This window comes from Hyperolius riggenbachi, chromosome 1 (assembly GCF_040937935.1).
Source record: "Hyperolius riggenbachi isolate aHypRig1 chromosome 1, aHypRig1.pri, whole genome shotgun sequence".
In the NCBI taxonomy this organism is placed as follows: domain Eukaryota; kingdom Metazoa; phylum Chordata; class Amphibia; order Anura; family Hyperoliidae; genus Hyperolius; species Hyperolius riggenbachi.
This window is the reverse complement of record NC_090646.1, coordinates 678,261,385-678,276,019: the sequence shown is the minus strand read 5'-3', so window position 1 is coordinate 678,276,019 and position 14,635 is coordinate 678,261,385. Positions and strand designations below refer to the sequence as shown.

General features: G+C 46.6%; 1 protein-coding gene across 1 annotated transcript in view; it reads right to left on the bottom strand.

The window, feature by feature from the left end:
* The window catches only part of LOC137544499 (complement factor H-like), a 200,555-nt gene that overhangs the window by 144,382 nt on the left and 41,538 nt on the right, over positions 1–14,635 (bottom strand). The window contains exon 3 of the mRNA XM_068265587.1: positions 11,703–11,885. Within this exon, the coding sequence (XP_068121688.1) occupies positions 11,703–11,885 (183 nt within the window). The remainder of the gene's footprint in view (positions 1–11,702; positions 11,886–14,635) is intronic.

The window sequence follows — 14,635 nt, the reverse complement described above, 5'->3', positions numbered from 1 at the left end:
CACGTCTCTGCACTGATCCCTGCACTACTATGCAGCCACATCTCTGCATTGCTCCCTGCATCACTATGCAGCCACATCTCTGCACTGCTCCCTGCCTCACTATGCAGCCACATCTCTGCACTGCTCCCTGCCTCACTATGCAGCCATATCTCTGCACTGCTACCTGCCTCACTATGCAGCCACATCTCTGCACTGCTCCATGCATCACTATGCAGCCACATCTCTGCACTGCTCCCTGCATCACTATGCAGCCACATCTCTGCACTGCTCCCTGCACCACTATGCAGCCACATCTCTGCACTGCTCCCTGCATCACCATGCAGCCACATTTCCGCACTGCTTCCTGCCTCACTATGCAGCCACATCTCTGCACTGCTCCCTACCTCACTATGCAGCCACATCTCTGCACTTCTCCCTGCATCACTATGCAGCCACATCTCTGCACTGCTCCCTGCATCACTATGCAGCCACATCTCTGCACTGCTCCCCACATCACTATGCAGTCACATCTCTGCACTGCTCCACACATCACTATGCAGCCACATCTCTGCACTGCTCCCTGCCTCACTATGCAGCCACATCTCTGCACTGCTCCTTGCATCACTATGCAGCCACATCTCTGCACTGCTTCCTACATCACTATGCAGCCACATATCTGCAGTGCTCCCTGCATCACTATGCTGCCACATCTCTGCACTGCTCCCTGCATCACTATGCAGCCACATCTCTGCTCTGCTCCCTGCATCACTATGCAGCCACCTCTCTGCACTGCTCCATGCATCACTATGCAGCCACATCTCTGCACTGCTCCATGCATCACTATGCAGCCACATCTCTGCACTGCTTCCTACATCACTATGCAGCCACATCTCTGCATTGCTCCCTGCATCACTATACAGCCACATCTCTGCACTGCTCCCTGCATCACTATGCAGCCACACCTCTGCACTGCTCCCTGCCTCACTATGCAGCCACATCTCTGCACTGCTCCTGCCTCACTATGCAGCCACATCTCTGCACTGCCCCATGCATCACTATGCAGCCACATCTCTGCACTGCTCCATGCATCGCTATGCAGCCACATCTCTGCACTGCTTCCTACATTACTATGCAGCCACATCTCTGCACTGCTCCCTGCATCACTATGCAGCCACATCTCTGCACTGCTCCCTGCATCACTATGCAGCCACATCTCTGCACTGCTCCCTGCATCACTATGCAGCCACAGCTCTGCACTGCTCCCTGCATCATTATGCAGCCACCTCTCTGCACTTCTTCCTACATCACTATGCAGCCACATCTCTGCACTGCTCCCTGCTTCACTATGCAGCCACCTCTCTGCACTGCTCCCTGCATCACTATGCAGCCACATCTCTGCACTGCTCCCTGCATCACTATGCAGCCACATCTCTGCACTGCTCCCTGTATTACTATGCAGCCACATCTCTGCACTGCTCCCTGCACCACTATGCAGTCACATCTCTGCACTGATCCCTGCATCACTATGCAGCCACATCTCTGCACTGCTCCCTGCATCACTATGCAGCCACATCTCTGCACTGCTCCCTGCATCACTATGCAGCCACATCTCTGCGCTGCTCCCTGCATCACTATGCAGCCATATCTCTGCACTGCTTCCTACATCACTATGCAGCCACATCTCTGCACTGCTCCCTGCATCACTATGCAGCTGCATCTCTGCACTGCTCCCTTCATCACTATGCAGCCACATCTCTGTACTGCTCCCTGCATCACTATGCAGCCACATCTCTGCACATTAGTAATAATCCTAACATTTGTACAGCACTTTTCTCCTGCCAGACTCAAAGCGCTCAAGAGCTGCAGCCACTCAAGAGGCCTCCCTGCAGTGTTAGGGAGTCTTGCCTGGAACTCTTTACTGAATAGGTACTGACTCTAGCCAGGATGCAAACCCTGGTCTCCCATGTCAAAGGCGGTGCCCTTAACCAGTACTCTATTCAGCCACTGTACTGATCACTGCATCATTATGGAGCCTCATCCACATACTGCTCCTGCCTTCGGCCCCCACTGCTCTATTTTTTAATCAATACAGCACCAACATCTTCTGTAGTGCTGTACAGAGTGCTTGGTCGGATGCCACACAAGGAATACTGCTTAAGGTGGGTACACACGTCAGATAAAAGTGAAAGATCACAGACCAATTTTACCCCCTTTCATGTTGTATGAGAGCCATACCTACACAGTCTATTCTATTGAGCTAAACTCCCCATCAGACTGAAATCTTTGCAAGATGCTGCGCACACAGATGCTGTACACATGCAACAGATCATTATCTGCAAAAGATCGGTTCCTGCAAAAGATCCGTTCCTGCAAAATGCATTCATAGTCTATGAGATCTGCAGATCATCATACACACCTTGTTTAACAAACATTCATCTGCAGATCAGATCCACCAGGATGGATCTTCAGATCTGCAGATGATTGTCTGATCTGCAGATGAATGTCTGTTAAACAAGGTGTGTATGAGGATCTGCAGATGTCATAGACTATGAATGCAATTTGCAGGAACAGATCTTTTGCAGGAACAGATCTTTTGCAGATAATGAATGTGTACAGCATCTGTGTGTGCAGCATCTTGCAAAGATTTTATCTGATGGGAAGTTCAGCACAATAGAATAGACTGTAGGTATAGCTCTCATACTACATGGAAGGGGGTAAGATTTCTGTCTGATGGGGAGTGCAGCGCCATAGAATAGACTGTGTAGGTGTGGCTCTCATACTACATGGAAGGGGGTAAGATCTCAGTCTGATGGGGAGTGCAGCTCCATAGAATAGACTGTGTAGGTGTGGCTCTCATACTACATGGAAGGGGGTAAGATTTCTGTCTGATGGGGAGCGCAGCTCCATAGAATAGACTGTGTAGGTGTGGCTCTCATACTACATGGAAGGGGGTAAGATCTCTGTCTGATGGGGAGTGCAGCTCCATAGAATAGACTGTGTAGGTGTGGCTCTCATACTACATGGAAGGGGGTAAGATCTCTGTCTGATGGGGAGTGCAGCTCCATAGAATAGACTGTGTAGGCGTGGCTCTCATACTACATGGAAGGGGGTAAGATTTCTGTCTGATGGGGAGTGCAGCTCCATAGAATAGACTGTGTAGGCGTGGCTCTCATACTACATGGAAGGGGGTAAGATTTCTGTCTGATGGGGAGTGCAGCTCCATAGAATAGACTGTGTAGGTGTGGCTCTCATACTACATGGAAGGGGGTAAGATTTCTGTCTGATGGGGAGTGCAGCTCCATAGAATAGACTGTGTAGAGTATGGCTCTCATACTACATGGAAGGAGGTAAGATTTCTGTCTGATGGGGAGTGCAGCTGCATAGAATAGACTGTGTAGGTATGGCTCACATACTACATGGAAGGGGGTAAGATTTCTGTCTGATGGGGAGTGCAGCTGCATAGAATAGACACTGTAGGTGTGGCTCACATACTACATGGAAGGGGGTAAGATTTCTGTCTGATGGGGAGTGCAGCTCCATAGAATAGACTGTGTAGAGTATGGCTCTCATACTACATGGAAGGAGGTAAGATTTCTGTCTGATGGGGAGTGCAGCTCCATAGAATAGACTGTGTAGAGTATGGCTCTCATACTACATGGAAGGGGGTAAGATTTCTGTCTGATGGGGAGTGCAGCTCCATAGAATAGACTGTGTAGGTGTGGCTCTCATACTACATGGAAGGGGGTAAGATTTCTGTCTGATGGGGAGTGCAGCTCCATAGAATAGACTGTGTAGGTGTGGCTCTCATACTACATGGAAGGGGGTAAGATTTCTGTCTGATGGGGAGTGCAGCTCCATAGAATAGACTGTGTAGGTATGGCTCTCATACTACATGGAAGGGGGTAAGATTTCTGTCTGATGGGGAGTGCAGCTCCATAGAATAGACTGTGCAGAGTATGGCTCTCATACTACATGGAAGGGGGTAAGATTTCTGTCTGATGGGGAGTGCAGCTCCATAGAATAGACTGTGTAGGTATGGCTCTCATACTACATGGAAGGGGGTAAGATTTCTGTCTGATGGGGAGTGCAGCTCCATAGAATAGACTGTGTAGGTGTGGCTCACATACTACATGGAAGGGGGTAAGATTTCTATCTGATGGGGAGTGCAGCTCCATAGAATAGACTGTGTAGGTGTGGCTCTCATACTACATGGAAGGGGGTAAGATCTCTGTCTGATGGGGGAGTGCAGCTCCATAGAATAGACTGTGTAGGTGTGGCTCTCATACTACATGGAGGGGGGTAAGATTTCTGTCTGATGGGGAGTGCAGCTCCATAGAATAGACTGTGTAGGTGTGGCTCTCATACTACATGGAAGGGGGTAAGATTTCTGTCTGATGGGGAGTGCAGCTCCATAGAATAGACTGTGTAGGTGTGGCTCTCATACTACATGGAAGGGGGTAAGATTTCTGTCTGATGGGGAGTGCAGCTCCATAGAATAGACTGTGTAGGTGTGGCTCTCATACTACATGGAAGGGGGTAAGATTTCTGTCTGATGGGGAGTGCAGCTCCATAGAATAGACTGTGTAGGTACGGCTCTCATACTACATGAAAGGGGGTAAGATTTCTGTCTGATGGGGAGTGCAGCTCCATAGAATAGACTGTGTAGGTGTGGCTCTCATACTACATGGAAGGGGGTAAGATTTCTGTCTGATGGGGAGTGCAGCTCCATAGAATAGACTGTGTAGAGTATGGCTCTCATACTACATGGAAGGAGGTAAGATTTCTGTCTGATGGGGAGTGCAGCTCCATAGAATAGACTGTGTAGGTGTGGCTCTCATACTACATGGAAGGGGGTAAGATTTCTGTCTGATGGGGAGTGCAGCTCCATAGAATAGACTGTGTAGGTATGGCTCTCATACTACATGGAAGGGGGTAAGATTTCTGTCTGATGGGGAGTGCAGCTCCATAGAATAGACTGTGTAGGTGTGGCTCTCATACTACATGGAAGGGGGTAAGATTTCTGTCTGATGGGGAGTGCAGCTCCATAGAATAGACTGTGTAGGTATGGCTCTCATACTACATGGAAGGGGGTAAGATTTCTGTCTGATGGGGAGTGCAGCTCCATAGAATAGACTGTGTAGGTGTGGCTCTCATACTACATGGAAGGGGGTAAGATTTCTGTCTGATGGGGAGATCAGCTCCATAGAATAGACTGTGTAGGTGTGGCTCTCATACTACATGGAAGGGGGTAAGATTTCTGTCTGATGTGGAGTGCAGCTCCATAGAATAGACTGTGTAGGTGTGGCTCTCATACTACATGGAAGGGGGTAAGATTTCTGTCTGATGTGGAGTGCAGCTCCATAGAATAGACTGTGTAGGTGTGGCTCTCATACTACATGGAAGGGGGTACGATTTCTGTCTGATGTGGAGTGCAGCTCCATAGAATAGACTGTGTAGGTATGGCTCTCATACTACATGGAAGGGGGTAAGATTTCTGTCTGATGGGGAGTGCAGCTCCATAGAATAGACTGTGTAGGTGTGGCTCTCATACTACATGGAAGGGGGTAAGATTTCTATCTGATGGGGAGATCAGCTCCATAGAATAGACTGTGTAGGTATGGCTCTCATACTACATGGAAGGGGGTACGATTTCTGTCTGATGTGGAGTGCAGCTCCATAGAATAGACTGTGTAGGTATGGCTCTCATACTACATGGAAGGGGGTAAGATTTCTGTCTGATGGGGAGGGCAGCTCCATAGAATAGACTGTGTAGGTGTGGCTCTCATACTACATGGAAGGGGGTAAGATTTCTATCTGATGGGGAGATCAGCTCCATAGAATAGACTGTGTAGGTATGGCTCTCATACTACATGGAAGGGGGTAAGATTTCTGTCTGATGGGGAGTGCAGCTCCATAGAATAGACTGTGTAGGCGTGGCTCTCATACTACATGGAAGGGGGTAAAATTGGTCTGTGATCTTTCATTTTCCAAAGACTATGGTCTGATGTGTGTATGAGCCTTTACCAAGGAAAATATGGAATATAATTTTGCCTTCCTAAAACAGATGTGTGTGATAATGCAGCTCTATGCAAGCAACTGTGGTCTCCAATGATGCATCACTCTTGAATATGCAAATAGTCTGATGAGGAAAAGAATGTCTGAAAAAGGCTGTCTACATGTGGGGTTGATGTGGCTCTATAAGATGTATAAGCTATAGGCTTGCTATACTCCAGCAGTTCTGGATGTGAGCCTGGCATCAGGGCATAAAGGGCTGGTTCACATTCATATAACGCAATTATTTTAAATTGCTCTTTTTGGCAATTTTCCCAGCAATTGCCCTTTGTGATTCTCATTTGGGGAACAGGAATTGCATCAAAATCATTTATACAAAATGCAATTGCTGCAGTGAGACTGGTCCCATAGGGATACATAGTCACAGCACTTTGCTGATCATGGCGTTCAGCAAAGCTCTAAAACCCTGAGCACCCCAGTGTGAGCCAGCCCAAAGAGATGATTTCCATATTCGGGAGTGATGCATCATTGGAAGCCACAGTTGCTCACTTAGGCCTTGTTCACATGCGTTCCGGCATTCACGCGTCCGTCCACGTTGGGTGGGTTTTGTGGCGTTTTTTTCCCCATTCCCGGCGATTACCTGTGCGCTGTGTTTTTTTTTTTTTCTACCACTTTTCTAAGCGGTTTTGCCGAGCGATTGCAGTTTTTCACTCAATAGAAGGTATAGGGAAATTGTTAAGCGAATGAAAAAGTGCTTTCTATAGTGATTTCTCCAGCACTTTTAAGAATATATGCATTGTATTCATTCTTTTCCGGGTCAGAGAGTTCACTTCCTGACTGACTTCAGGAAATGAAAATCTCAAACGCTCATCAAATGCGCTCAGAAAAGCACAAAATCGCCCAAAGCTCAGAAAACGCCGGGAATCGCTTGAAAAAAACACCCCCAAAAAAGCTCAGTGCTTGCGATTATAGATGGCCCGAATTTGTTCTACAGTGAACAGCTATGGGGAATGACCTGAGGTCATTTCCGCATACGTCATTTTATGCATTACTGAGCATCCACTTTTCCGGCAGCCGCGCGTCCCTGATCGCATACCTGCAGCCAGGAGTGCTCTGCGCATGTGCATGACGTCACCAGCAGGCGCGTGATCAAGGCCGTGCGTCCGCCGGGAAAGAATCTGTGCAGTAATACGTAAAATGACATGCGGAAATGACCCCGTGGTCATTCCCCATAGCTGTTTGCTGTAGAACAAACTTGGTCCATCTCTACTTGCGATTTATAATGTGAACATAGCCCTAAACCCTCAAGAAAATGCTCACTTTTTAATAACTTTTTAGCTGTGCTGTTTTAGTTGCTGGGTGCCTTTTTTTTTTTTTTTAGTAGGTAAGATAAGAAATTATGTCCAGGGAGAAATCTCATGAGAAAAGTAAAGTTGAATAAGGGCCCTTATGCGAGGAGAAGACTTGGTATCCTGAATAAAGCTGGGAATCTCCTTTCCAGCCACTGTGCAGATGCAGGACATAAAATATCACCCCAAACCATCACTCAAATCATCTTATTACTGCTCAACAATTTCTCCATGCCTCCCTTTTTTAAATTAATTTCATTTAAATTAACATCAGTTTCTCTCACTTCTGCTGGACGCTGTCACTTTTTTGTACCTTTACAATCCAGACACTGGCATTGTTTACAAGGAAATAAACAAGGCAATCTCCATATCCTGAAACAGGTGGTTTTGGGCACATGGCGCTCATCGCCGGGCACCAAGACCAGGCAGCAGTGTAAGGCAAAAAATAAGGGTGATTTGGGGCTCCAGCCGGATTCCCTTACCCCAACTTACATCTCCCTCTGAGTTGCTACGACTCGGAGAGGGAATAGTATTTAACGCCGCCAAGGAGTTTAGCGGCAGCATTCGGCTCTCCCGCCACCCAACTCAGTGCTCCACGTCCCGCTCACTTCAGTATCCCTATAACAGCTGAAGTTCCAGTTTACAAGGCTAGAGGTGGCGCTAACATTCAGGCAAGGGGGGCAATTGCCCCTGGGTCCCAGAGCCCAGGGGGGGCCCTCAAGCCTGTCCCATCTTCACTATTTAAAAATGTTATTCGGCCGGCCAGGCTGCCGGGTACCGCGACCATTGGCTAGGGAAGCAGCGGCAGGCTGGAGAAGGAGGAAGGGCCCTCCTGAGTCCCCCCCCCCCTGCCTGCCTTTATGCAGAGTGATGCGAGCGAAAGAGACAGTACAACTCACCTGTCAGCGCTGCTGGGAACTTCTGCAAGTTTTCTCCCCATCACGCAGTTCTGTGTCTCCTCTCTGCTGCCCCCTAGTGGCACCTCTCATTACTGTGCCACTGGAGGAGTTGTAGAGGAGATACAGAACTGTTTGTTGAGAAGAAGACGTGCAGAAGCAACGCAGAAAGGTGAGTTGTACTGTCGCTTGCATCACTATGCATATGGACTGGGGGAGACTGCCTAAATGGAGGGACATCTGGCTATCTATACTAGGGGGACACTACCTAATACTGGAGGTTATAGCTAAAAATTAATACATGGGGGCTAACCAACATCTTGCTATATATACTGGGGGAAGGCTATCTAATCCTGGGGGGACACATATGTTTATACTGGGCGGGCTACCTAATCCTGGGGGGACACATATGTTTATACTGGGCGGGCTACCTAATCCTGTGGGGACATCTGGCTATCTATATTGGGGGAGGGGGTGCACTACCTACGGCAGCACAGTGGTGGAAGCAGTCGGGGGGGAGGGTGTCAGGAGGGCCCCAAGTTACTTTTGCCCCAGGGTCCCATTGGAGCTAGAACCAGCCCTGTACAAGGCAGAGGTGTTGGGGAGATGGAAAGTAGCGTGGAGCGCAGACACAAGAGCCCCCCCACACTCCAAGACAACTGCATTTTTCAAAATTGCTTTGGCTTATCCCTACTGATCAAGTGCGGCCCTTAGCCTGGTTCATCAGCTTGTCCTGGGAATTAAGAATGTTTGTAGACAACATCACAATGCACAGCAACACTCAAGGCTGGTTCAGCATAACACGGGCTCTGGGCAAGCCCTAACATGGGGCTACCTTGGCCATGCAACCCCCAATATAGCAATTTTAGGTGCCCAGAGATCACTCTGTTACCGAAATGCAGAATTCAGTGGCCCCTTTCCCTGGATTGCAGCATTAGGTGGCCTGATAATTCCACCTCTACGTAGCAGCATTGAGTGGCTTTTGCCCCCCTTCCCACTTCACCCTGATCAGATTTCAGCATTAGGTGTCCCCTCCCTCTATGATAGCAGCATTAGGTGGCCTTGTTTTACCTCCCCTTCCCCCAGGTCCCAGCATTGGGTGAGTTGTTTCTCCCCCAGGCATAGTTAGGTGCTCCCTCATGGACCATGATATACTTCAGAGTACTCGCAGAAGAGAGAAATCACCTGTCTGGCTAGCATCCCCCACCTTTTGTCACTGTTCTTCTGTTTCCATTCCTGAAAGCTCCTCTTCTCCATTCCCTACAGGTATGTAAGTAGTCACATAACATGCAGCCAGGACCCGGGGACAGAGACGCTGCAGGTATGGAGATGCAGGAATACTGAAAGGAAAAAAAAAAAGAAGGAACGCACCAGCCGGACAAGTGAGTTCACTCCACTACAAGTTCTCTGCGGTCCAGGAGGAGCACTCTGCAGCACAAAGGAGCCCTGAGGGAAAGTTACATAGCTAGAAATCACTGAGCCCTATAATGAATCTTTGTTTGGGGACCTGCCCAGAAATTACATAGGATCCTTTGCCCCCCCCCCCCCAAGTTTGAGTTAGCCAGAGATGCTCCCCAGCACTAAGTAACCCTCCAGTAATGGAAGTATTAGGTAACATCCCTAAGTAAAGGTTACCAAAAGTAGCCCCCGGTATAGTATGCCAGATGTGACCCCCAGTATAGGTAGCCCCCCCAATATAAATAGCCAGAGGGGTTGTGAGAATCTGCTCAGCTGCCTGTGCAGACAGGCAGCGTTTTGATCACTGTTCACGTCTGCATTCTGCGGGTCTCTTTAAGAGAGACATTTTGTCAGTTCTGCAGCTTGCTCCTGAGGAATTTGCATACATTCGTTATGCAAATCCCCTACCTGCCTCCTGTGATGACTGGCAATATAAAGGTTGGGATTACCCATAGTCCTTGGCTGGTCATTCCTTCAGGGTTTGTAGTTTACACTCCTTGTGAGTGTCAGCCATGCTACTTCTCGTTGAAGATTAGTTTAGAGTAATTCGTGGGACTGCGCTAGGCAGATTCCCTAGTTTAGTTAGGATTGTATTATTTATATTGCCTGTTCTGTCTGTCTGTGGGGTGCTAACCAGAGCAGCGGTTGCTACTGGTAGGCCCTTCTGTTCTGTCTCCTGGGATCGCGCTAGCCACTTTTCGCTAGCGCTGTGGATCCTTCTGTTCTGTCTCCTGGGATCGCGCTAGCCACTTTTCGCTAGCGCTGTGGATCCTTCTGTTCTGTCTCCTGGGATCGCGCTAGCTACTTTTCGCTAGCGCTGTGGATCCTTCTGTTCTGTCTCCTGGGATCGCGCTAGCCACTTTTCGCTAGCGCTGTGGATCCTTCTGTTCTGTCTCCTGGGATCGCGCTAGCCACTTTTCGCTAGCGCTGTGGATCCTTCTGTTCTGTCTCCTGGGATCGCGCTAGCCACTTTTCGCTAGCGCTGTGGATCCTTCTGTTCTGCTACTCTGTCTTCCTGTATCGCACTAACCGCTAGCGGTAGCGGCTGTGGATCTTTCTGATCTGTGTTTCTGCTTGGATCACACTTGCTCTGACGGAAGAGCGGTGGATCCTTTCTGCCCAGTTCCTGTTTCACGTGTGTCTGTCTTGTCTGATTCGAACGCTTGCTGTAGGCTCGGTGAGGTAACCGTTAAGCAAGCGCTCGCGTTCTCTGTTTCGTGTTTGTCTGTCTTTGGTTAGTTAGGCGTGCTTGTCTCTGTTGTGCGTAACACGCGGAGACCGCGCACGAACGCGTGCACTGTTGCGAATGAGTGCGGTGTTCGCGTTCAGCTAGCTTTGTTATTTTCTTTATCTTTCTCTTTGTATGATTTGCTGTGCCTTTGCTACCCTTGTGCTCTGTCCTGCTCAGTCTTGTGTCGCTATTGGCAATCGCCATTCTTGCGATTGCGTTTCCTACTTCGCTTCCGCCGTTGTGTGTTCGCCGTCGCTGGGTGGCGACTAATTTGGTGGGCAAACATTGGTTCTGTCCTATTGCTCTGTTCCCTGTGGGCTATCCAGCCCTGCCTGATTGTACCTTGTCCCGGATCTGTACAATTCCCATTTGGCATCTGTGGCTGTGCAGCGGCTGTGTTCGCCTGCACTCCACAGCGCCATCTGCCAGTGGGAATTGCCCTCTGCGGGTGCATAGCACTTAGCCTGGGTGTCCGCAATAATACGCTTGTGGAGGAAATCCGCCGCGTCAGCGCACGTCTGGTGCGCTGACCACGGAGACGATTCCACAATCGTTACAGGGGTACATCAGAATAGGTAGACAGAAGAAGTGCTTCTCTAGTAATAGGTTGCCCCTTCAGAATATCTTTCATGTGATGTCTATGTAGAATCTCACATTTATTCTATTCAAAGTGTCTTGTAATGTATCCCCCCATTGCCCCAGAAGATGGAGGGAATTCTGTCCTGAGGTTTCTGTGTTGGGTGGAGATGTGATCATTATAAATCTCTATCTGCTCACCTGTGCAGGTAACAGCTGGAGACCACACTCTGTCACCATAATTATTCGTCACACACCTAGTTCTCTGAGATGATGGGTAATATTCGGTGTTACACTGCACTGTGAACTCCTCATTTATGGTATAATACTCCTTATCACTGGTCACACTGTGCATGTTCTCTATGGAGGGTCTCTGACAGCCGGCTGTGACATAAACACACACAGGTACATTATTATTATTATGATGCATTTATACGCCACTAAAGCTATTTACCCACGTGAAGATGCACTGAAGAATTAGTGAGGATGAACGATCGTTCCTTGATGCGTCTTCACCAATTGCCTAAATGACGGGCAAACATTATCACGAGAACAATTGTTTGGATGATCGTGGTAATTTACTTGAGCGTCAATGGTGATCTGAACAATTGCTCACCAGCGATTCGTCATGATGGTTGTTCAATACCAACTATCACTGCGGGTGGTCACATACAGTGGCTTGCAAAAGTATTCAGCCCCCTTGAAGTTTTCCACATTTTGTCACATTACTGCCACAAACATGAATCAATTTTATTGGAATTCCACATGAAAGACCAATACAAAGTGGTGTACACGTGAGAAGTGGAACGAAAATCATACATGATTCCAAACATTTTTTACAAATCAATAACTGCAAAGTGGGGTGTGCGTAATTATTCAGCCCCCTTTGGTCTGAGTGCAGTCAGTTGCTCATAGACATTGCCTGATGAGTGCTAATGACTAAATAGAGTGCACCTGTGTGTAATCTACTGTCAGTACAAATACAGCTGCTCTGTGATGACCTCAGAGGTTGTCTAAGAGAATATTGGGAGCAACAACACTATGAAGTCCAAAGAACACACCAGACAGGTCAGGGATAAAGTTATTGAGGAATGTGAAGCAGGCTTAGGCTACAATAAGATTTCCAAAGCCTTGAACATCCCACGGAGCACTGTTCAAGCGATCATTCAGAAATGGAAGGAATTGACTACATTAAGAAACATAATTCAAGCACAGAGACTAGTTGACACTTGGCAAGTTAAGCACTTTAATGAAAAGGACTATACTTACTATTCCTCGGTACATAACAGCTACTCAAGAATAGATTACTGGCTTGTACAACAATCTCAAATACTGACAGTAAAAGAAATTATGATATGTAAAATTACCTTCTCAGATCACGCCCCAGTCCTGTTAAAAATCGACCTAGGAAGTATCAAACCTAAAACAATCGATGGAAACTTGATACCAGATTACTTGAGGATGGTGAAATCAGGGAGCAAATTTGAAATAATATAAAGGAATACCTTGACCTGAATGATACTCTGGAGCTCTCGCCCATTACAATATGGGATACTATGAAATGTGTCATTAGAGGTTCACTAATCAGCATAAAATGCAGGAAAAACAAAGAAAGGCAGAAAAAAATTAATGAATTATTAGATGAATTGGGAAAAGCAGAACAGGAGCACAAAAAAGGAATTTCGACAAAACCCATAGATTGCGTAAATAAAGTGAGAAAGGAGCTAAATCAACTGTTAGAGAGTGTGGAGAAGAATATTGTAGCCTCAATAGAAGGTTTAAAAAAGGGAAGAATAAATCAGGGAAAGTATTATCTAACTTATTAAAAAAAAGCCACCCCAAGATATATAGAAAGAATAAAGAATAGTGTAGGAAACACAACTTGTGATCAACAAGAAATAGGTAAGACCTTTACGAACTTTTTCCATAAACTATATAATCTAGGAACTCATGAATTAAAAAAGCCAGCTACCTTTCTTGATGAGATCAAATTACCAAAAATACAACCAGAAGACAATAAGAAACTGGAGACTCTCGTCTCGGGGGCCGAGTTTTTGGAAGCAGCAGAACGGATTCCTAGTGGAAAGTGTCCTGGTCCAGACGGCTTTCCGGCGGAATTTTATAGATATTATTCTAGAGAGCTATCTTCCCTTTTTTGCAGAATGGTTATTGATACTGGGAAAGATGTAACCTTCTCGGATATCTCAAATAATGCCCTGATTACACTCATACCGAAAGAAGGTAAAGGAATGGACGACTGTGCTAATTATAGACCAATATCTCTGATCAATTCTGATGTCAAAATATACTCACACATTTTATCAAGTAGACTTGAAAGAGTTACGGATCAGATCATAGGTAAACAACAGACAGGTTTTAGGAAAGATAGACATTTGCAAGAAAACATCTATGCAGCGATTGATATTATATACAAATGTCAAAAAAAAAAGGGAAGAGTCTGTTGTAATAGAATTAGACGCAGAAAAAGCGTTCGATCGCATATCGCGGGACTTCGTTTTCTGCTGCTTGGAGAGACTCGGCCTCGGGGATGGCTTTATCAATAGAATTAAGATGTTATACAAAAATCAAACTGCACAAGTAATCATTAACTCATGTGCAAATAAAAAGTTTGCCATTAATAATGGAGTAAGACAAGGTTGCCCTTTATCACCGACCTTATTTAACTTATGTTTAGAACCCCTTATCCAAAAAATCCAAAATGAAGATAAAATAAAAAGAGCAATAGCAGGAAAGGAAAATATCAAAATTTTAGCTTACGCTGATGATAAACTACTGATATTAAGTGAGCCCATAAATTCTATGCAGGAGTGTCAGGAAATCATTGACAAGTTCGGGGCTTGCTCCAATTTTAGGATAAATAAAGATAAGAGCACTATTTTGGATTTGGGCTGCACAGACATAACTAAGGATGAAATTAGGAAATTTAATAAATTCAGCTGGAAAAGAACCTTTAAGTATTTAGGAATATATGTATGTCGAGAATTAAACAATCTATTTACACTCAACTATAAAAACTTGATTAAAGAAAGTAAAAAAAAATTGAATAGTTGGGACCGACCATTTTTCAACCCTCTGGGTAGAGTGGCGATTATCAAAATGCTGGTGCTCCCGAA